The 24,221-nt window shown below is 41.0% G+C and overlaps 1 protein-coding gene across 1 annotated transcript in view; it reads right to left on the bottom strand.

Moving 5' to 3' along the window:
* Positions 1–24,221, bottom strand: part of LOC113406402 (glutamate receptor ionotropic, kainate 1) — a 214,823-nt gene that overhangs the window by 84,298 nt on the left and 106,304 nt on the right. The window contains exon 4 of the mRNA XM_026651092.1: positions 11,291–11,472. Within this exon, the coding sequence (XP_026506877.1) occupies positions 11,291–11,472 (182 nt within the window). The remainder of the gene's footprint in view (positions 1–11,290; positions 11,473–24,221) is intronic.

The raw sequence follows: 24,221 nt of genomic DNA, 5'->3' as shown, positions 1-24,221 counted from the left end.
CTCTGGCACAATTGCTATTTAAGCATTTATACAAAGTGAAACAGCTTGAATCGGAAAGACTGACAGGTACCCACATCTGAATATCCCATTGCTCGGTGGATAGAGCACTCTCCTGAAAGGTGGGAGACGCCTTCACATTCTTTCTTCCCATCAGACAGAAGGGGGAAATAAATCCATATCTCCCAGATCGGGGGTGAGTGCTCTAACTATTGGGCTAAAACTTATAAGATGAGAGATGGTACCACTGCCGCCGCCTCTGGCATTTCTTGCAAAAAAAAAAAAAAAAAATAACTTAGATGCCTAGCTCCAGGAGAGGGCTTATGGCTGGATCTCAAGCAGAAGTAGACACCTCCCTCCAGCCTGCACGTATGTAGCAAATTCCCTGAGAGGGGTGGGGCTTAAAACAGACCTCTGATTGGCATCTGCTATTGGGCAGCTTAAACGGGGGGCCATCTAGCGTACTAGCTTTTGTGGATGCCATTCTTAGGCACATATTTCTCTCCATACAATGTATAGGTAGCCTGGTCTCAGGCTTTGTGGATTCCAGTGATTTTTCTAGGCACCTAAAAGTTAGGTAGTATGATGCTGAGCATTACAACACCTAAATCTCTTTGTGAATCCAGACTTTAGAGGCAGAATGGAGAGAACAACCTAGTGAACATATCATCTCCTGGTTCACTGAGTAAGAAAATGCTACACTACACAAACCCTTAAAGTACAGTTCCATTCTGAAAAATGGATCATCAGATTTTCTCCCTGTGTGTGTTCAGAATGATATTTGTGGACTAGCGTGACAAAAATAAGTTTTTCTTGCTTTTTAGTCCTTTTAGCCCTACAGAATCAAAACAACGAAGATGAGCAAGGTAGAATCTGTTCCTTGTTCATAAACAGTTCTGTTGATGCACAAGTTGTAGTCAGTTACACATGAGCAAACCCGTTGACAGCAAGAGTTTTCCCACAGATGTCACTAAGGGCTTAATTTGGCTTACAGATATTTATTCCTGGTGATTATACACAAGAAGAAAAGAAACAAGTTTGACTTTCAAGATCCCAAGTTGACACTGGAGCTAGAACAAGCATCATTTTACTTGTAAATTGATTCACGTTTGAGTCATTGAGATAGAAGGAACATGGAACTCTAGAATGCCTTGTTAATGAAATCACTTTCCATAGTAGCACTGCACTTCATAGAAATATTAAATCCCATGTAATTTAACTTGAACACCATTGGCAGTATATACAAATACCTACTAACTATAATGATTTCAAAAAAGTCAGTCTACAATGCTGCCTTGGACAACAAAGAGTAAATAAGTATTGAGATGGAAAAAGTGAGCTCCAGTAGGAATTTTTATCGACCAAAGTCTGCACCCCAATCAAATAAATCCACTGAAGTCAATGGAAAGACTCCCACTGAAGTCAATAGGCTTAGAATCAGGTCTATAACGAAGGATATTAGGTGGACTACGCACAAACAAAGAACTGCAGTCAAGAAATGAAAAAATAAAGCTTAATCAATTTAATGCTTTTTGAATTTAAAAAAAATAATGGCATTGCTTTTCAAAGTGAGAGAGTAAGTATTCATAAATAGCTGAAGTGCGAATTACAGAATGTCAATTCGCAGTATAACATGCTATACTTTCCTAATAATGAATGTGATTTTACTCTTGTTCTCAGGGGCGGCTCCAGGCACCAGCGCACCAAGCTCGTGCCTGGGGCGGCAAGCCGCAGGGGGCGGCCTGCCGGTTGCCATGAGGGCAGCCGTCTGGCTGCCTTTGGCAGCATGCCTGCGGGAGGTCCGCCGGTCCCGCAGCTTCGGGGGTAATTCGGCGGCGGGTACGCCGAAGGCCTGGGACCGGCGGACCTCCCGCAGGCATGCCGCCGAATCCGCGTGACCACCGGACTGCCCGCAGGCGTGGCGCCGAAGGCTGCCTGACTGCCGTGCTTGGGGTGGCAAAATACATAGAGCCGCCCCTGCTTGTTCTATTCAGATTTGGGCCCTGTTGCTGCAATGAGCTCTACGCAGTCCGACCCCTCTGCTCACATGGTACTCACTAGGGTCTAAATCTTACGCAGTAATAATCATCAGCCCTTGTAGTCATTAAAAATGATAAAACTTGGCAGTTCTATAGCACCTACATACTATAGTGATGTGTTATATAAAAAAAAACCCACCCTGAAATAGACAGCTAAATAGGATGTTTTTCATCCACAATCTCAAAGCACTTTACAAAGTGAGTAAGCATTATTATCTCCATTTTATGGTTAAATTGGTTCCCAAATGAACTTCCCAATAAAGGAGAGTGTACTATAATTACTTTTTGGTACCCTTTTTCAACAGTTGTATAGTAATCTTTGTTTGCAAGTACTTGGTTTCTTTAATAACTACCACATTTTATTATTAAAGTGCATGTAGTCCTTGTGAATGGAGACAATTTATTTCAGTCTTTATTTTCGGGACATATACAATCCAGCAAGCAGTCACTAAAGTTTTCTTACACCATCGCAGCTACATACTTCCCCTCTGAGCTGGAGGGACCACTTTTGAGGCAAGAGAGCAGTACAGCCTTTATGTCAATTCAGTCCTGAATTTCTCCGCAGAGATGGTCAACTATTCATAATTATTTCGACTATAAGGTCTTTGGGGCGGGGGACCATCTTTTTGTTCTGTGTTTGTACAAAACCTATCACAATGGGTCCTGGTCCCACTGGGACTCCTACCTGTTACTAATAATATGGTTCCACCCAAAGGCCCCAGTCACATTTGGATCCCTTTGTACTAGATCCAATATTTACAGATAGGTAGATCTGATCCTTGCCCCAAAGAGAAAGACAGAGCAAGTGACCATACCAAACAAGAGGAAAGACAGAGTTAATGGGAACCATGAGTGTTATTGTGAGGGGTTAATATCTAGACATCTGCCCACAAGAAACTAGACTGAGACTGTTAATTTATTTCATGTCCATCTCTGACCAACTATGCAATGAGTGATGAATTTGAACAAATACAGATGAAAGACTCTGCACCCTCCTTGCTAATCCCCTGAGTCATCCAGTCCTGTATAAACCTATTCTTTAGGTAAAACCCTTCTTAAGAGAAGGATCACTGGCCAGATATGAGAGATTACGTTTTGAATTTGCCAAGATTATTCTGTTGACCTTTGATGGCAGTACTTAAAATGTTAAATTAGTATGGTCTTCAGCTGGAAAACAGCTTTATGAGCAATAGGTAAATGTATCCATGAGGAATAGATGAGGCTTTTCTGAGTTGTAGTTGCAATTGCCAGTAACATTAAACTGACAGAGTGTTGCAGAATCAAAAGGACAACAAATTAATCCACTAATTTTAATGGATTCCCATTAAGCTACATTCTTATATCCCGGCTACATTTAGTGCACGGTTTCTTTAGACAATGTCAAAGGAGGCTCTTATGAATGCACTGAGGTGCTGCTTAAGACTTTTATAATTGAGTGGGTGCCATAGGTGACCAGTTTTTCCAGAGGTGTTTTTTTTTTTAAACTACAGTACTTTTAATTTCTGTTGCTGGGGACTGGATGGCTTGAGAATTTGTAATGAAATAAAGATCCTTTCACCTCTAAATCACCACCCAGCCCCGATCAGTGGTGAATGAAATTGTTGTTACATATCTGGTGTCTATTTGATAGCGCACCTGAAATTAGTTTGGTCTTCTCTGTGTAGTTCCCAGACGACACATTTGTCCATCCCCAAAATCTCAACCACAACTGGCACTATTCAGTACCCTGTTTTGTAATCTCAGCAAAGTGTCCAATGACTTTGAGGGCCAAATCCAAAGACAATTGAAACCAATGGAAGGATTATCTTTGAATTCAACAGGTTTTGTTTCAGGCCACGAATGTGCATGAAGACTGAACTCTCCAATCATTCATAAAGATAGTCCTTTCAAGTCAGGTTATAGGCCCTCTTGGCCTGATTCATCAGCAGCTTGCACCTTTTGTAGTTATTTAAATCAGTGCAAAGTGAGGGGAAATGGCTACCACATCTGAACTGCAACATTTCACGCCCGCTTTGCACTATTGTAAAATAACTACACAGGGCAATGGCAAATCAACCTTACTGTCAAGTTTTATGGGGAAGCCTGTGCCATTAATCAGCCACTACCTGCTAATCAGGAAGCTTTCATTATGATTAATTTGCTTATTTATTCTAAAAAATCCCCTCTTTCTAGCAGTTTCATATAGTACTTTACTTATTAAAGGACAAAATGAAATGTCAGGAAATTTCAAAAACTTCTTGTGACATTTCTCTAAAAGAACACTATAAAAATAAGCCTAAGAATGTCCCTACATTGCTGTGATATGTAAAGCACAGGAATGAAAACGTGGGCCCACTGAAATCACCCAAGTACTTTAAGCAATCCACGTGTAAGTTTGCACTACTGCAAGCGTAGCTCTTGAAATGTGTTGTAAGCCTTGTTAAATTTCAATAGACAAAATATGTTTAGTAACTGGGGTGCAGTGGATCAACACTGTGACTTCTCACCTTTGCACACTACCTCGGGCCTTATTACTGAAAACAAACATGGTGGTTTCATTGTACCACAGCTCCTAACAGACATTTGACCACCTTACAAAAGCACCTTATAATTTAGTACTGTCGGCAACCTCTGCACAAGATGGGGAAGGGGGAGGGGGGCTGAGAGACTTTAACTACCCAGACATTTCTGGGAAAACTAATATGGCAAAACACAAAATTTCCAATGAATTCTTGGAATATATTGGGGACAATTTGTGGTCCAGAAAGTGGAGGAAGTAACAAGGGAGAGAGCCATTTTAGATTTGATTCTGACCACCAGGGAGGAAATGGTAGAGAAATTGAATTTGGAAGGCAATTTGGGTGAAGGTGATCATGATGATTTCATTATTTTAAGGAAAGGAAGGAATGAGAGCAGCAGAATAAGGACAATGGACTTCAAAAAAGCCGACTTTAACAAACTCAGAGAACTGGTATGTAAGGTCCCATGGAAGAAAAATCTAAGGGAAAAAGGAGCTCAGGAGAGCTGGCAGTTTCTCAAGGAGACAATATTTAAGGCACAACTTCAAACTATCCTGATGTGAAGAAAGCATAGGAAGAGGCCAATATGGCTCCATCTGCAGCTCTTTAATGATTTCAAAAAGGAATTCTACAAAAAGGGGAAACGGATAAATTGCTAAGGAGGAGTAGAAAAGAATAGCACAAATGTGGGAACAAAATCAGAAAGGCCAAGGCGCAAAACAAGTTACACCTAACAAGGGAAGGAGAGCTAATAACTGATGGCATCCAGAAGGCTGATGTGTTTAATGCCTATTTTCCTTCAGTCTTCACTAAAAAGTTTAATGGTGACCAGATATATCACACAATTAATATTAAAAGCAAGAGGGAAGGAATGCAAGCCAAAATAAGGAAAGAACAAGTTGAAGAATGTTTAGATCAGTTAGATATATTCAAGTCAGCAGGGCTTGATTAAATTCATGCTAGGGTACTTAAATAACTAGCTGAAGAAATCTCAGAACCACAGTTATCTTTGAGAACTTCTGGAGGATGGATGAGGTCCCCAGAATACTGGAGAAGGGCAAACAGAGAACCTATCTTTAAAAAAGGGGGAACAAAGAAGACTGGAGACATACAGACCAGTCAGCGGTATGTTTAGTCTTGAGAAAAGAAGACTGAGGGAGGACCTGATAACAGTTTTCAAATATGTTAAGGGCTGTTACAAAAAAGAACCATGATGAACTGTTCTCCATGTTCACTGAAGGTAGGACAAGAAGCAATGGGTTTAATCTGCAGCAAGGGAGATTTAGGTTAGATATTAGAAAGTTATTTTTTTAACTATGAGGGTAATTAAGCTCTGGAACAGGCTTCCAAGGGAGGTTGTGGAATCCCCGTCACTGGAGGTTTTTAAAAACAGGTTGGGCAAATGTCTGCCAGGAATGGTCTAGTTTTCTTTGGTCCTGCGTCAGCATAGGGGGCTGGACATGATGACTTCTCAAGGTCCCTTCCAACTCTACATTTCTATGATAGGGGTATGGTAAGTTAGGAATAAAATACATTGACAGAGCATTATCAATGCTTGCTTACATATTGCTTATTCATTGCCAGTGCTATTATTCAATGTCATGAGCATTAAGTTACTCATTAATCAAATAATTAGATGTATTATCACCACTCTATTTCCCCAGGTTATAAAAATAAGCCTTATTAAATACATCTCACCCACATCCCCTCAATGCTAAATGTTCTTACGATAATATAGAATGAGAGAACCATACTGTGTAAATCCAGAGTACAGTAACTCCACCAACTTAAATCAAGCTATTTTAGATTTACACTGGTGGATTTGAGTAACTTGACTGCAATCCATGAAGTTTACCCTTCTCTGAATATGCACTTAGCTATAATTGAGTGTAGAATTTGGCTCCAAATGTACATACGTTTAGAGATAATGCTATATTCTATAAAATACTTCAATTAGAAAATAACTCTTGTATCCAATTATTCCACTTTGTGCCATCATACACATTGTTAAAACTTTGAACAAATAACTGTCCTCTTACGTAAGTGACCCAAGTGTCACTATAACCCGCTGACCAGTGTGTGGTACATGTTTCCCTGTGTGCTTGATCCACAGAGGATGAATGCTGTACAGCCACCAGTTACAGTGCCTAGCTCTTTAACCCAAGTTGTGGAGGCTAATGCTCTTAGTTCTGGAAGTCCCTGCTTCAGTCTCATGAGTGTCAGCAAAGATGGTAGTTGACACAACATAAAGGATTTTTTCAAATTACGTATGTAAGGCCTCATATCTCAAATTATAATTTAGCCTCTAAGGATCTGCCCAATCTCTCCCTGACTCTGAGTCTGCTGGATGTAGAGACTCCTCAATGCACCCAGCATGCACAGCCACAGAAGGTGCTCATTTTTCCAGTGGGGTACTATTCACATAGATACAGCCATCTAATGCTGTCTTATATTGCTTCCTAAACCTGCGCCATTCAAATGATATATAGCATTAAGGTACTTGTGAACGACATGGTGAGATGCACTGAGCATGCTCAGTGTTTTGGCTGATGGCTTAAAATCAGGTATAGGATTTTGCCCAGCTGACTGATCTAATTTAGCTAGAGGAAACATTTTAAAGGAGCCATGTGACCAGAAAAGGAAGTCTTCCTAGTTGACTGTCTCTTTAAGTTCAGTAAGAGAGAAGGGGATCATGGATCTGAACATCTCTTTCCCTTGCTTCCAAGCCCAGATAGTGATCTAGAAGAAAAGAGCCACACTTAATCATGGGAATTCCTCCAATAGGAGTGGGAGTAGCGCCAAAGCTACTTAAGTTGTGCCATTGTGCATGAGCCGAGGGATGTGCTGGCGCTACTTCCCGCAGCCCCCATTGGCCTGGAGCGGTGAACCGCGGCCAGTGGGAGCCGAACCTGTGGACGCGGCAAGTAAACAAACCGGGCCGGCCCGCCAGGGGCTTTCCCTGGCAGGCCACGTGCCAAAAGTTGCCGATCCCTGGTGTAGACAATTCCTACAGCAAAAGAAAGGGGGGTTTTTGCCAATGTTGTTGTTCCACCTCTCAGAGAGGCTGTAACTAGGTTAGCAGAAAAATGCTTTCATCGACCTACTTGAGTCTACACTGAGGTTTAGGTCAACCTAATTCTGGTGCTCAGGTCGCAAAATTGTTCACAACCCTGAGGGACATAGCTAGGTCAGTCTAATTTTTAAGTGTATACCAGGTCTTAGACAAGTGGGACCAGGCTTCCACCTACCAACCAGTGACTGGGGGATGAGTACTGAAATGGTAGAGTTTTTAATCTTAAAAATAATTAAAAGGTCTGAGTTCCATTCCCCTTCTCTCCCAACCTCCCTTCCTACTAGAGCCATACTAGGGGTGGGGGTTAAAGTAATGCCTGCAGGCTGTTCTCCCTCCCTCCCCCCCCCCGAGAAGATGTGTGCTAGGATAGTGAGCAGCATTAAGGAGAAGCTACGGAGCTCATTTTATATGATCTCCCATGCTGCTAAGCACAGAGCAGGATTTTGTCCTTGCACCATGCAACAACCAGGCTTCTGAGTTGGCTGATGGGCTGTGAAGCTGCCATACTATATGTGGCTTACTGGGTCCTGTACAATCATGAAGTCTGGATAAATTGTGAGCTGGTTAAAGCCCCTAATACTTAGACATACTTTAGCCAAGGAAGGTTCTTTAAAATGGCATATACTACTTATTTTAATGAAATATCTTTTCATATTTATCATAGTAGTTAGAGTGCTTACTACTGTGGCACACAGTTTTAGCTCTTCTATAAGAACTGAATTAGTTATTTTGCTGCTATGACCACCACGTAGCTGAAGTGACTATAGAAAACTTCATAAAACATTTTCTGGGTATCCAAAATCTTATTAAAAATACAAGCACATTCCATAAACAATGTAATAACAAAAAAGTGTGGGAAAAGAGATAATTTAAAATGAGTAGCTACAAAATTAGTCAGAATTTGTCTAGCAGTAAAAGCTACATCATTATGCTTAAGTCAAAAGAGTAAATTGCAAATTAATGTTAAAGACTTAACCTTAGCAGATAAGCCAGGACACATAAAAAGAGGCTGTTATACCAGATATATCTAACCTCTTGTATATCTCAGGACACAGAGCTTCCCCAAAATTATTCCTGCTATATTTAACTTTAGAAGAGTTGGCCAGTAAGTAGGGTTGGTCAAAAAATAAAATTCTGAAAAAATTCAAAATTTGTAAGTTGTTTCCATTTCTCTGGGTTCAAAATTAAACCCAATTTTTATATTTTAAACACATTTTCTCAAATTTTGACATTTTAGTAAGTGAAAATTTTTATAACCATTTCAATAACGCACACACGCACAGGTCTGTATTTTTGCTTTATAAAAACTTTCTTATGTACAAGCTCTTTCATTATATTGGTCAGTGGGTGCAAACATGGGCTTTAAACGTATATTGTAGCATACTGGGGAGGAGGTGAAGGGGCTGAGTGTCTAGTCAAGTAGCTCTTTGTCCACCCAATATTTGGGTCAAAATTCATCCGCTGCATTGCAGTAGCAGAGCCTTGGTTTGTACATAGATGAATTTAATGTTACATGTTATGATGATGATGATGATGATGTTGTTTTTAAATATTGTTTGAAAGACTGGTGATTCATAATTCATGTGCCCCCTGTAGCTCATTACCCTTTTAACAACACCCTACCTCCACCTCTCCATCATCCATCCACAAATATCCATGCCTCTTCCAGTATGAGCTACCAAGTCTCAACTGTCTTATTGTAAGGATAATAAAAAGCTAAAGAATTGTAGATATTGGGATTACTTCCATAGCGAGTTAAGTGATTTTTGGCTTTGGTTTCTGCTCTTATGGGAAATCCTATATGCCTTAAATGAGATTTATATATTTCCTATCAAATTCTATGGCACGGTTTAAACGTCTCTAGAGGGAAGATATTGTTCTCCATTAAGTTTTATAGGTTTTCAGAATAATTTCTGTAGAACTTGTTTAATTTATTCATTTCATCCCTATAAAGTTATATAGGACTTTCCAATAAGGCTACTGAGAATATCAAATGCCATGCTTTAGGTACAGATCAACCCTGCAGCATGAGTTAACAACCTGGATATAGATCCCCATCTCTGCTTCAACTGCCTTTTGATGGAAGTCTCAATGTCTTGCTGCTGCTTCTTTCATCTGCATTTCATAACAAGACTGTCTCATAACCACCATTCATTCTTCTTCTACAAAAGCTTCAAAATCCACTTCTTATTTTGTCATCACAGCCAAAACTTTGGTTCACACCATGGTTATCTCTCCTTTGACTACAGTAGCCACATCCTCTCTGACCTCTGATCGTTTCCCTCTCCAATCCATTCAACATGCTGTGCTGCTTCCTTCCTCACAGCTCTGATCCAAGGCAGAGCCCTACTCAGTTCCCTGTTTCTTTCCACAGTCCACTTCATGCTGTTTGCCTTCACTTTCAATTCTTTGCAGAGCATCTTTCCTATCACTTATCTCCTCCCTGCACTCTATGCCACTTTAGCCCACCGTAGTGCACCCTTTGGCTCCTCTTGTTTTTTTGACTCAGTGGTTATTTTTTCATAAACAATTTACTATGCTTGAAGTACTCCCCACCTCCACCAGTGAGCCAGGTAACCTTAGTCACTTCCTTCATGTCCCTTGGGACTGACTTCATTTGCTTAGCCTTCCACTGCAAAGCTCATTCCTTTGCCATGTGTTCCTGCTCTTCAGAACTACCAACCTATGTGCCAAAAAATAAATCAAATTGCATCACTTCCTGGGGCTCCCCTTCGGGTTCTCAGCTTCATTATGTCTGATGTAAGCCCCCAACCTGTAAGCCAATGTACATGGCCTGTGTGGTGCCTCACTGAAGTCACAGTGTGTCTGCATGGGCACAGGGGTCTGCCCGAGCTGATCAGTTTGCAGGACTGGGGTCTTAGGCCCCAATCCCACAAAGATTTACACACCTACTTAACTTTATGCACTGAGTAGTCCCTGTGACGTAAACTCACTACATAAATTTAAGCAGGTGCATATATCTTTGAAGCAATGGGGCTTTAGATTGCAATCTCCTTGGGACAGGAATCTTTACTGTTTATTCCTGTTTGTATCTGTGGTGCTGTAGAAATACATAGTACATAACAATAAATTAAAAAAAATTCTATGGTGCCATTTTCTTTGCCTCTTTTCTCCAGTTCAGAGCCAAAATTTGGCAAGTTGCAGCCAATGGGCCAAATTCTACCCCCTTACAGTGGTGTGAATCCAGAGTTGTTATGTTGTCTTCAGTGGAATTACTGCAGACTCACCCTGGTGTAACTCAGTTTAATTTGACCCAATAGGTTTTATGGAGAGAATGACTTGCTCAAATCAAGTCGATGTGCATTTGGAAAATGATCCTTACATTTAGACATAAGGTTAAAAAAATTGAAACAGGACATATTAAAAATAATGAAACATTCCTTTCACGCCAGCAGGATCCAAAGTTGTAACTACAATTGCAAATCATCTTCACGGGTGCAACCCAAATTCTCATTAGAAACATAGCACTGCACACCTCCGAAGTGCTGTAAAACTCAACTGAGCTCATAAGAGTTGCTCTGTATCAACTGTTTCTGATAACAGATCTACAGCTTAATCCACATGAATGCAGTTTTATTGTTTCCCAGCAAATGAAAACCAAATGGCATTATATCTTTGAGAATGAGAAATGAGCATTATTGGTGGGTTTTTTTTCCTCTTACCTGTTTAAGGATTTCTGCTGCTGTTTCATGTGAGCAATCAAATATCACATAGAACTCCTTGCCTTTCTTCATCTCCTTGAGTAAAGGCCTGGCATCTTTATTCCCAGAGGGCAACTGACGGATTTTGATTTTAATGTTATATCTAGAAGGGGCTTTGATGAGCTCTTGCAGGCGAATGAGACCTAGAAAATGACAACCAATCATACAGTTGACTGTTCTGTGAAATGAGTATTTATTGCCACTTACTCAATCTCTTATCATTCGCAATATATTTCAAGCTGCCACCTATCTAAAGGTTAAGCTATTAACTTCTCATTTGTCATCTTTCTTGCTGGTGTAGTTTATGCAGCTGTTTTACCTTTGTGGGCATATTTACTTTGGAAAAATAAACACTACAAATAGGTTTGAATTTTTCTAAGATGTAATTCTTTCTCCCCAGCCTCTAATCATAAACATCAATGTTAAACAAAGGAAACCTGGAATTGTGTAAACCTCTTGTAAATGTTCCTTTATAACTTCAAAAGTGAGCAAATAATAAAGCAAGTTCCGGCAATAAGCATATCCGCCATAGTTCACTTACAATCCAGTAGATTAGGATGAGTGGCACTTACCAATATTTATTTATTATTTATAGGCATTTCAGTGGTGCTTGTCACTCTAGTGCCAGAGTACCTTGCAATACCTTTGAAGTAGGGAATTATCGTTCATTATATTTTTTGGAGAAAGTGAGGCATAGTGAAGTTAAGTGTCTTGTATAATAAGATCACACAGGAAGAGTGATGCAGTGAGTATCTCCTGACACCCAGTTCTGTGCCTTAACCACAAGACCATCCTGCTTCTCATGCTATTAGACATGCCTAGCTTGATTTCCAGGGGCTTAAAAACTCAGATCTTTTGATTTAGGACCAGACCTTCAGTTGGGTGTAAATCTGTACAGTTTAAGTGAAGCCAGCAGGGCTACGCTGATTCACCACAGTTGAGGATCTGGCCCCAACTAGCTTCCCACACTGGCCCTGCAAAAGCTGAATTGGGCCAGGTTGGCTCAATGAGTTAATTAGTCTGCAAACAAGGGAGCTTTAGGCTGGAGGCAGCTAATTAGAGAGAGGGTCACCTGTGCAGGAACAGGCAAAGCCTGTAAAGCCAGATAGCAGGCTATAGGTGGGGTCTGCTGCTGAGAAAGGGCAGTCATGCCCTGGGAAGAGGGTTCTTGGAGCTGGTACAGCCAGAAAGAGAAGGGGAGCCAGTGTAGCAAGAAGCAGTCCAGGGAAGGAGCAGTGAGGGTAGAGAGAGGAAGCCCAGAACTGCTGAGCTGAGGGACGCTGGACTGGAATCTGGAGAAGAGGGCGGGTCTGGGGTCCCCTACCAGTCACCAAGGGCATGGCTTAGAGCTGAGGCAATGAATGGGAAGACCGTCTAGGCTTGTACCCCAGAAGGGGGAACGCTGAGGGCTGATCTACACTACTGCAGTAAATTGATCTAAGTTATGCTACTTCAGTTATGTGAATAACGTAACTAGGGTTGCCAATTTTTTAATTGCACAAAACCGAACACCCTTGCCCCCTCCCCTTCCCTGAGGTCCCTCCCTCCTGCCCCGCCTCTTCTCTGAGGCTCTGCTCTGCTCACTCCATCCCCCCTCCCTCTGTTGCTCGCTCTGCCCCACCCTCACTCACTCATTTTCACCAGGCTGTGGCTGGGGTAGGCTGTTGGGGTGTGGGAGGGGGTGAGGGCTTCGGCTGGGGGTGCAGACTCTCGGTGGGCCTGGAATGAGGGGCTTGGGGTCCAGCAGGGACACCAGGCTGGGGTCAAGGTGTTTGGAATGCAGGAGGGGCTCAGGGCTGGGGGTTGGGGCATGGGAGAGGGTTTGGGGTGTGGGCTCTGGAAGGGAGTTTGGGTGTGTGAGAGGGCTCAAGGCTGGGGCAGGGGGTTGGGGCACAGGAGGGGGGTGCAGGGTGCGGGCTCTGGGCGAGAGTTTGGGAGGGGGCTCAGGGGCGGGGTTGTGGGCTGCGAGCTGTGCTTACCTCGGGTGGCCCTGCAAGCGGCGGCATGTTCCTCCAGCTCCTAGGGAGAAGCGCAGCCAGGCGGCTCTGCACGCTGCCTCTGTCCGCAGGCACCGCCCCCACAGCTCCCATTGGCTGGGCACTTGGGGCAGGGGTAGCGCTTGGAGCCCCTGCAGCTACCCCTTTGCCTAGGAGCTGAGGGAGATGCCACTGCTTCTGGGGAGCTGCGCGAAGCCATGTAGGGAGCCTGCCAGTCCTGCGCCAACCAGACTTTTAATGGCCCCGTCAGTGGTGCTGATCGGAGCCACCAGGGTACCTTTTTGACAAGGTGTTCCAGTTGAAAAACGGACACCTGGCAACCCTAAATGTAACTGAAGCTGACGTAGCTAGATCCACTTACCGCGGGGTTTACACTGCACTGTGTTGATGGGAGACCCTCTCCTGCCGACTTCCCTTACGCTTTTTGGGGAGGCGGTGTACACAAATCAATGGGAGAGCGCTCTCCCATTGACATTGCGTGTCTTCATCAGACCCGCTAAATCAACACTGCTGCATCAATTGGAGCAGTGCCAATTTAGCCGGCAGTGTAGACATGCCCTGAGTGACCTAGCTGGAGGGCTAAGTCACAAAGGAGACACAGAGGGCCTGGGAGTGACCGTGGAACTGCAGATCAGAAGGAGAGACAGCATAATGGTGTGCAAACCATGGCAGGGGCTATCTACCTCAGGAGCTACTCCTCAGAGTGACCAGGAGAAGGCACCAGACCAGTGGTGAGTGGTGCACCTAGGATTGCCACCTTTCCAATTGTGGGTAACCAGACCCCAGAGGCCCCACACCTGAGGTTCTGTCTCAGCTTTGCCTCTTCCCTCTTCACCCACCACTAGATAAAATAATCCCAGACATCAGGGCTTGTCAAATGACACCGAGACACACAAGCTGAAACCTGGGTTGTCTGGGTGAAAACGGGATGGATGGCAACCCTAAGTCTCGGTGACAGAATAAACAGAATAAAAGCAAGAGATACCTACTAAGAAAAGCTAACAAATAGTAATTATGAAAATGAACCCCGCAGTAGCCCAGTGTGAGGTGGCACATTTAATTTACTTTGTGTTTGAACCTACTTGGCTGAATAATCCTCTAGTATAACGCTATACTAATACAAGGCAAACTATAAGATAAAGCATCACTTTGTCCTCTGATGTTAACTTATGATTGCTACATTGCATGGTGTTGGCTTTCACTCAAGAACTCACACTTACATTGGAACAAATGCCTTTTTCCCTGCTGTACTGGTTCTGTGCCTTTCAGGTTTTTTTTTTAAGCATCAACAGTCAATATAACCATTATGAGTATTCAAATGGAAATCATCGTACACACGGTCAGAGACCACAGGCTGGCTTCCAGCCAGGCTTCTAGATTCATTATTATAAGAATGGAGCACAGGCTTCTGACACTGACTAACAAGCAGGGGAGTTTATGTAATTTGGCTGTAAACTTGTAGTTTGTCTCAAGCGTTCAAGTATTTTGTGGCAAACTGATGCTTCAGCCACTGGGACCAAAATGATTTTAACAAAGAAAAATTGAGATTCATAAAAAATCATTTCTGGTGCATCGACAGCTTCGTACTGACAATAATACCTGAGCTCAAACATTATTGCTTTGTTTAAATGTGTTCTGTAGCAACAGGAATTATACTACAGTTGTAGGTGAACTGTAGGAGCAAGAATGGGATTTGCTGGAGAAAATGACTCCATATTGCAGGGATGGAGGAAAACAGCCCAGCTCCCTCAGAATGTATGGTGGAAAATGTAGGCTCCCACTGATGTCTGTGGTCTTTCTAATGTAAAAGCAGAGTAAAAATGTATTTCATCCCTGACCTCCCCCACCCAGGTTTCTAGGAGCGGTAGCTAAGTATTCTGGGCCAAATGAAAGGGCAAGGTGCAGCTGCAGGGGAACAAAGAAATTGAAGAAGCACTTATGTCTGAAAGCAGCTACTATTTTAAGAACAGCCAAAACTCCACAAACAGTGACTGGAAGTAATCAATAGCAAAGAGAAATATCTTTAGAAAGAAAAGTGTGTGAGAGAAGTTACACTTTCTCCCCCCACCTCAAAACCTAGAATATCATCAAATTGTGATGGTATTCAATTCTCAGCTTCAAAAATTGAAGTGTATTAGCTGGGCAAATGCAGCACTTAGAATTTCAGTCTCTGTCTCTTTTGTGGTAATATCTCAAAAGCTCAATCTGCATTTGGAAAATGTTAACAAATTAGCAATCAGGGCTGGTGGTGTTGGTGAAATAGAGCCAGGGTCTGTGGTTCTATACCATATAAGAAATGATGGGTAAGGTGGGGGTAGGTGATGAATAGTGAAGGGAAAAAAAGTGAAATGTGGTATACGCCTGATGTGGAGTCAATGGAAGGATGCAAAGAGGGGTAATATCATAGTCAAAGCAATGATCCAGAAAAATGATTTTTGCAGCAACATTTTGAATGGATTTAGGTAGGAAAGATGGTGCTTGATAATACCAGACAAGAAGAGGATGCAGTAGTCAAGATGTGAAATAATGAGGACCCAGAGGAGAATTTTAGCTATGTGGATTAAGAAAGGCCATATCTTAAAGATATTGTGTATAATTTCAAGGGATGGAAATTATATCCTGAACAGTTGCATTCTTAATTTCTTTCATGGATTCATATACTCATTTATCAGAACATTTGAGTAGTATTTTTTACCCTATGGCTATTTGAAATATAGTAGAACCTTTGCTGAAAACGGGAGGAATTAACACACAATAGGGTATTAATTCAAAAGTCAGTACAAATACTTCAGGAGTATTGAGGAAGGAGGCTCTGTATCTTGCACCTAAAATTCACTGAGAAGTTTGATAGAAGTTGAGTGTTGAACTCTGGAATTTGGCATTTGATTCATAGGATGATGTTTGTATGTGTCTAGTTGACTAAAAGGACTAACTGATTTTTTTTTTTAAATTAAAATTGTATTAGAATGTGAAAGTAGCAGGTGCTATGCTGTAGTTACTGCTGAAGAGGCACTGTTTTTATAAACCCTTGGAGTGCATAATTTTCTGAATAAATCACCTCTTGGTTGAAATTTCACACACTTGTTCTTTGACCACCTGGTTTATGGTTGTTTGAACACAGGAAAATTATTTAATTAGATTTAAACAGTAGAAAAGAGGAGATAAAGCTCATATAAAAAGCTTTAGGCACCCTGACAATTAATTACTCTTAGAGCAATATAACAATGATCCCCCCAGGAGAATTAGAAAATCATAGCTGGAGAAGGCAAACTCAACCCACCAGCAGCATATAAATTAGTAAATGGTAGCAATTTGATTGTATGTATCATGGTGTGGGTTTTCTTTCATTTACCTCCACCTCCAAAAAAATTGAGTTATTTGACCTCAACCTTTTTCTAAATCAGATTTGTTTAAAAATTTCAAACATACCATAGCCTTATTCTTTATTGAGGAAATATGCGCTGATATTTTTGAAAAGAAGAAATCTTTAGAAATAACAAAATTTTTTTTTATAAATATGTGGGTGCTAATAAGGCAAATGCATGTTACAGTAGGGGTCTACTATTGACCACCAAATCAATAGGAGGAGTAGGTGAATGTGAGGTATTTCTAGAACAAATAACAGAAATATCCAGAACAAAAGAGCTGGTAGTAATGGGGGACTTTAACTACCTAGAGATGAAGTACCCAGGCATCTGTTTGAAAAGTAATTTGGCAAAACACAAAGTGTCTAAGTTCTTGGATGGTATGGGGGATAGCCTCTTGTTTCAGAAGGTGGAGGAAGTAACTGGGGGAGAGCCATTTTAGACTTGATTCTGACTAACGAGGAGGAATTGGTTGCAAATCTGAAGACTGAAGGCAATTTGGGTGAAAGTGATCATGAAATGATAAAGGAAGGAGTGTGATCAACAGAGTGAAGGTAGTGGACTTCAAAAAAGCAGATTTTCAAAACTGTATAGAACTGATAGGTAAGATCCCATGGAAAGAAAATCTAGGGCAGTGCTTTTCAAAGCCGGTCCGCCGTTTGTTCAGGGAAAGCCCCTGGCGGTCCGGGCTGGTTTGTTTACCTGCCGTGTCCGCAGGTTCGGCCAATCGCGGCTCCCACTGGCCACGGTTTGCTGTCCCAGGCCAATTATAAGGGACATAGAAAGCATTATGAAGAGGTTCTTTAAATATATTAGGAACAAAAGAAAGATGAAGAAAAGTGCAGATCCACTACTTAGCAGGGAAGGAGAGCTGATAACAGATGACATCAAAAATACTGAGCTGTTTAAATCCTATTTTCCTTCCTTCTTTACTAAAAAGATTAATAGTGACCAGATAATAAGGGGGGAAGGAATGCAAGCCGGAATAGGGAAAGAACAGATTAAAAATATTTAGATAAACTGAGATATATTCAAGTCAGCATGGCCTGATAAAATTCATCTTAAGGTACTTTAGGAACTAGCTGAAGCAATCTCGGAACTATTATCTTTGGGGAACTCCTAAAGGATGGATGAGGTCCCAAAGGACAGGTGAAGGGCAAACATAGAAACTTTCTTGAAAAAAGAGGACCCGGGGAATTATAGATCAGTCAGCCTAATTTCAATACCTGGAAAGACACTGGAAACAATATTATTAAACAATCACTTTGTAAGTATCTGGAGGATAATAGGGTTATAAAGAATAGCCAACATGGATTTCTCAAGAACAAATCATTCCAGACTGACTTAATTTCCTCAGGGTCACTGGCCTACTGGATGGGGGGGAAGCTGTAGATATATCTTGAATTTAGAAAGGCTTTTGACACAATCCTACATGACATTCTCATAAGCAAACTAAGGAAATGCAAGTCTACATGAAATGACTATGAGGTAGGTACATAACTGGTTGAAAGACCATACTCAAAGAGTAGTTATAAATGGTTTGCTGTCAAACTGGGAGGGCATATCTAGTGGGGTCCCAGAGAGGTTTGTCCTGGGTCCAGTACTATTAAATATTTTCATTAATAACTCAGAAAATGGAGTGGAGAGTATGACTATAAAATTTGCAAATTACACCAAGCTCAGAGGGATTACTAGTGCTCTCGAGGACAGGATTAGAATTCAAAATGACCTTGAGAAATTAGAGAACTGGTGTGAATTCAATAAGATGAAATTCAATAAAAAACTACAAAGTAATATACTTAAGGAGGAAAAAATCAATTGCACAACTATAAAATGGGCTAAAACTTGCTAGGCAGTCATATTTCAGAAAAGGATCTAGGATTTAAAATGGATCACAAATATGAGACAACAATATGATTCAGTTGCTAAAAAGTCTAGTTCTGGGTGCCACACTTTAAGAATGAGATGGACAAATTGAAGAGTCCACAGGACAAGGACAAAAAACATAAAAGGTTTAGAAAACCTGACCTGTGAGGAAAGGTTAAAAAAACTGGACATCTTTACTTTTGAGGAAAAGAAGGCAGAGACACCTCATAACAGTCTCCAGATATGTTAAGGGCTGCTCTAAAGAGAACTGTGATCGATTGTTCTCCACGTCCACTGAAGGTAAGACAAGAAGCAATGGGCTCAATCTGCAGCAAGGGATAATTAAGCCCTGGACTAGGCTTCCAAGGAGGTTGTGGAATTCTGTCATTGGAGATTTTTAATAGGTATTGTACCCAACAGGAGGTAATTCTGTTCTGGACCTTATGACAGATAAAGATGAATTCATCACTAGACTGGAAGTTGATAGTTGCCTTGTGGCCTGATTATATTCAGTAAGGGTGAACAAAGGACAGTCTCGACCACTCATATATATATATGCTTCAAAAAGGCTAATTTCCCAAAGGTGAGGAAAATTACACAAAATTGATTGGGAGGATAAATTTAGACAGAAAAATGTGAATGAATATTGGGAGCTCTTTAAGAAGGTTTTACATGACCAAAGAGCCCAGTTTCTCAATCAAGAAAGAGGACAACTTTGGCTAAAAGCTCATTGTGTTTCACTGGCAAAGTGAAGCCAGAAATTAGAACTAAAAAAGCAATATATAACAAATGGGAAATCAGAAAATAGATAGCAATCACTAAATTAGGAGTTATGACATGCAGAAAGTTGATAAGTAAAGCTAAGGATGTCAGGGGAAAGTCTGTGACTGGCAGGATTAAGGACAATAAGAAGTTTTAAAATTTATATTAGGAAAAAAGAAATCCTAGAAGTGTATAGGCGCATTATTAGATGGAGATGGTAAAATTGTTGATGATGATGTAGAAGAAGCAAAGTTTTCAATAAATACTTTTGTTCTATACTTGGAAAGAAGCAGAATGGTCTACTCATATCACATTATGAAGATGAAGTACTTTCCAATCTATTAGTGATCACCATTTTTAAATCAGCAGGCCCAGATACCTTACATCCCAGAGCTCTAAAAGAGTTGGCTGAGGCAATCTCTGGCTTGCTGGTGTTAATTTTGAATAAATCTTGGGAAAGTGAGTGAATTCCAGAGTAGCCCTAATGTTGTGCCTGTATTCAAATTGGGCAAGCGGGATGACCCAGGTAACTATAGGCTGGTTAGCCCGGCATCAGTTCCAAGCAAAATAATGAAAAGGCTGGTATGGGATTCAATTGATAAAGAATTAAAGGATGGGAATATAATTAATGCCAGTAAACTTGGTTTTATGGAAAATAGGTCTTGTCAAACAGACCAGATTTCATTCTTTGAGGCAATTACGAGATTGGTTGATAAAGATAACTGCAGATATAATATACTTAGACTTTTGTGAAGTGTTTGACTTAGTATCGCATGACTGATTAAGAAATTAGCACTGTACAATATGAATAGAGCATTTGCTGAATGGATAAAGAACTGGCTAACTGACATTTCAAAAAGTAGTTGTGGTTGAGAAATCATCAACAAATGGTGGTGTTTCTAGTGGGGTTCTGCAGGGATCGGTACTAGGTCCAATCCGGAAGTAAATATAAAATCGCTGCTGATGTAATTTGTGAATTACACTAAGACTGGCAGAATGATAAATAATGATGAAGGTGGGGCAGTCATACAGAGCAATCTGGATTACTTGGTAACCGGGGCCTAAACAAACAAATGCAAACAGAAATTATCTACTTTGATCTATTTACTGAACTAATATCGTTAAGGTCCAGTTTTATCTAAAACACGTCATGATTGGTGCTTCAGACTAGGAGCCAGTTCCTCAGCTGGTGTAAAATAGCATAGCTCCATGGAAGAATATTTGAAGAGTTCTGACAAATAAGTAATTGGAGAGACCGTGTAGTAGAGCAATGGATTGGGAGTCAGGAGACCTGGATTCTATTTCCAGGTCAGCCATTAAGCCGCATTAACAACAAGGAGTCCGGTGGCACCTTAAAGACTAACAGATTTATTTGGGCATAAGCTTTCGTGGATAAAAACCTCACTTCTTCAGATGCATGGAGTGAAAATTACAGATGCAGGAATTATATAATGACACATGAAGAGAAGGGAGTTCACAAGTGGAGAACCAGTGTTGACAGGGCCAATTCGATCAGGGTGGATGTAGTCCACTCCCAATAATAGATGAAGAGGTGTCAATTCCAGGAGAGGCAAAGCTGCTTTTGTAATGAGCCAGCCACTCCCAGTCCCTATTCAAGCCCAAATTAATGGTGTTAAATTTGCAAATGAATTTTAATTCTGCTGTTTCTCTGTGAAGTCTGTTTCTGAAGTTTTTTTGTTCAAGAATAGTTACTTTTAAATCTGTTATAGAATGTCCAGGGAGATTGAAGTGTTCACCTACTGGCTTTTGTATGTTACCATTCCTGATGTCCGATTTGTGTCCATTTATTCTTTTACGTAGGGACTGTCCGGTTTGGCCAATGTACATGGCAGAGGGGCATTGCTGGCACATGATGTCATATATAACATTAGTAGACATGCAGGTGACTGAGCCCTTGATGGTGTGGCTGATGTGGTTGGGTCCTCTGATGGTGCCTGCTTCTGTAATTTTCACTCCATGCATCTGAAGAAGTGAGTTTTTTTACCCACGAAAGCTTATGCCCAAATAAATCTGTTAGGCTTCAAGGTGCCACTGGACTCCTTGTTGTTTTTGTGGATACAGATTAACACGGCTACCTCCTGACACTATTAAGTCGCATTGTGTTGCTGGGCAAATTACTTAAGCACTGTGTGTCTTTGTTCCCTCTCCAACCGTTTGTCTGTCTTGTCCATTTGAAAGAATATAAGCTCTTCAGAGCAGGGACTTACTGTGTGTTTGAACAGTATCTAGCACAATACTAGGTGCAACTGTAATATAAGTAAGACTAAAAGTGCTCTTAATGTACACTTAATTTCTAAGAAAAAATGAGGTTTGCTGTTTTCCTGCAGCTTTAGTAAGTTTTTCTTTTTATAGTGTAGTAATTTAAAAAAAAAAACCGAGCCAAGCTGTATTATTCCCACTCAGAATCCAAATGTGGCGTCTTTTATTGATCATACTTGACTTGTTTGCTCTGCCGACTCCCATTTAATGTCATGATTGATTATTCATTTACATTGTAAATATCTCTGCAGATGAAATCTCTGTAACATTAATCATCTCTGGAACATAAGTAAGCAACACTTAAATGTTTTTAATGCTAATTGGATAATATATTGCTAGATTGAAACATAAATTTACATTTATATATCCATAAATATATTTTGACATCTTGTCCTATGAATCCAACAAAATGCTGCTGAGCTACAATAACCTTACTGGGAATGAAAATGACCACTACAGTAAATCCAGTCTGTTTTCCCCTCTTTGTGCACTCTCGCCCACGTGATAAATTCTGTAAGAATACTCATGTTGAGATCAGCAATGTGATCTGAAATAAGAATTTTGTCCTTTGTATTGCCACTGATAGTACAGAAATCAAGATAAAAGTATGGTTCTTAAAACTCCAGATGTGGTTAGCAAGGATTCTGTGTTCATGACATACATTTTATAATAGAAGTTATCAGTTTTGAGCATCCCATTTAAAGGCTTTGTGGTCGATGGTAAGATACTTGGATTGTACAGAATGAGGGTAGATAATCAAGTATCAAAGGATCTATTTAGACACCACTTGAATGCCTGTTTAGAGGTGTGAAAGCCCCACTATCTTTCTATGGGAACTCAATAGCCAATAGGAAAAGAAAAAAATTAAGTCATATATAGTCAGCAGTGCAATACCACATTTGGGAGGGGAGGATTATGACGGATGAATGATGAGAGTTTCAAAATTGCTTAGTGTTAGGCTATGTCTCCACTGCAAAAGAGATGGGATTTTTTAAAACTGTGGGATAACTAATGTACACTTAGTATTCCACTGTAACAATCCTAGTGGAAACAAGGCAGTGTGGTTTTACTGAGAGGTAAACTAGGTGAAGTCAATGCTATACACCAACCTATGGCTGATCTCACCTATGGTAGTTTACCTCACAATAAAAATACAGTGCCTTGTCTCCACTCAGATTTTAGAGTGATAGCCAACGCTGGTTAGCTATCCTGCTATAAAAGCAATAATTTCTGGCAGTGAAGACGAAGCCTTAGCATAACTGTGCCATTGATGTTGGAGTTAGGCTAACATGGAGCACTTTTTTAAAATCCCAACCTAAAGTTGTAAGCTTAATACCTTGACCCCTGGGGTGGCAGGGACTGTGTTGCTAAAGTCTCCACCCTCCTCCTGCTGTGTTATAAGAAGCAGTTCACATGAATTCCAGAGAGACAGGGATGTATCCAGGGTTCCTGGGTGCTGGTAGTGGACTCAGCCCTGAAGCATTTTCTTAGCCAAAGCTCTTAACTAATGTAACTTAGAGGTTTTTGACTGAATAAAGACTTTAAAATGGGATTACTTTCAACTGGCTGTTGGAAGCTGAGGCGATGCAACTTCAGCCTTGATATTTTTTGGTTTGTTTGTTTTTTTGCTTACATTGAGAAGAGAGTGTATATGAGTGTGTGCTGCATTTGTCTAAAATGCAAGTGTGATTTAGTCAGCTCAGTTCCCCTGGCCTCTGCATTGTTTTTGGAAGCATGGTAAAGAATCGCCTTTGTGATTTATGGGTGTTGCCCTTAAATGTCATTTCATCTGAGTCTCTGGGGTGCCCTATGAAAAAAATGTGTCTGTATCCCTTTTTGCTTGGAGTTCCTATGTTTTGCGATCTGACAGTTTGCAAATTTCTATAAGCTGTAAATGGAATGTTGCATATACACTTTTCCTGCAACAGGTAGGTTGCAGACCCTGAACTTGAAGCCTGTGTCTGCACTGTAGTTGAGACTATGCCTGCTCAGAGGCAGATTAGGGGTTTGTGGGGCCCTGGGCCAGTGCAAGTGGGGGCCCCTCCCTACCCTTTCCGCCTGCAGTCCCCTCCGCCCCCACCCCTGATGCTCCTGCTGGGGAAATGGGGTCAGGGTGGAGTGGGTGGGTACACAGGGGTGCCCATTTTTCCGGGGCCCTCCCAATTGGTTTTAGATTTTGCCAACCTGGTGGCTAACATATGCCACAGTGGTCTGAATGGGTTGATAATCAGTGTCAATTGCAAATCCAGTCTCTTTCAAATATTCAAAAATTCCTAAATAGTATCCAGGGAAAATTCCTAGTCTTCCACCACCTTTGGAAACATTTCACCATGTTCCCAGGAAGGCAAAAGTTTCCCCAAATCTCTTGCTTCACTGAACAAAAGGATACATGCTAGTGATACTGATCTTATATGGTATCCCAGTGCAGGGCCGCCAAGAAGATTCAGGGGGCCTGGGGCAAAGCAATTTCGGGGGCCCCTTCCATAAAAAAAAGTTGCAATACTATAGTAACATGTATTTGGAAATGTAAAAAATAACCAGTGAAATACATTCAAAAATTAATTTGTACTAATTTGAAAATACACGAAATACATTATTTAAAAACATTAAATGCTTTAATGG

Source organism: Terrapene carolina, unplaced genomic scaffold (genome assembly GCF_002925995.2).
Source record: "Terrapene carolina triunguis isolate 2854851 unplaced genomic scaffold, T_m_triunguis-2.0 Scaffold30, whole genome shotgun sequence".
In the NCBI taxonomy this organism is placed as follows: Eukaryota; Metazoa; Chordata; order Testudines; family Emydidae; genus Terrapene; species Terrapene triunguis.
This window is presented reverse-complemented; position numbering and strand designations above follow the sequence as displayed.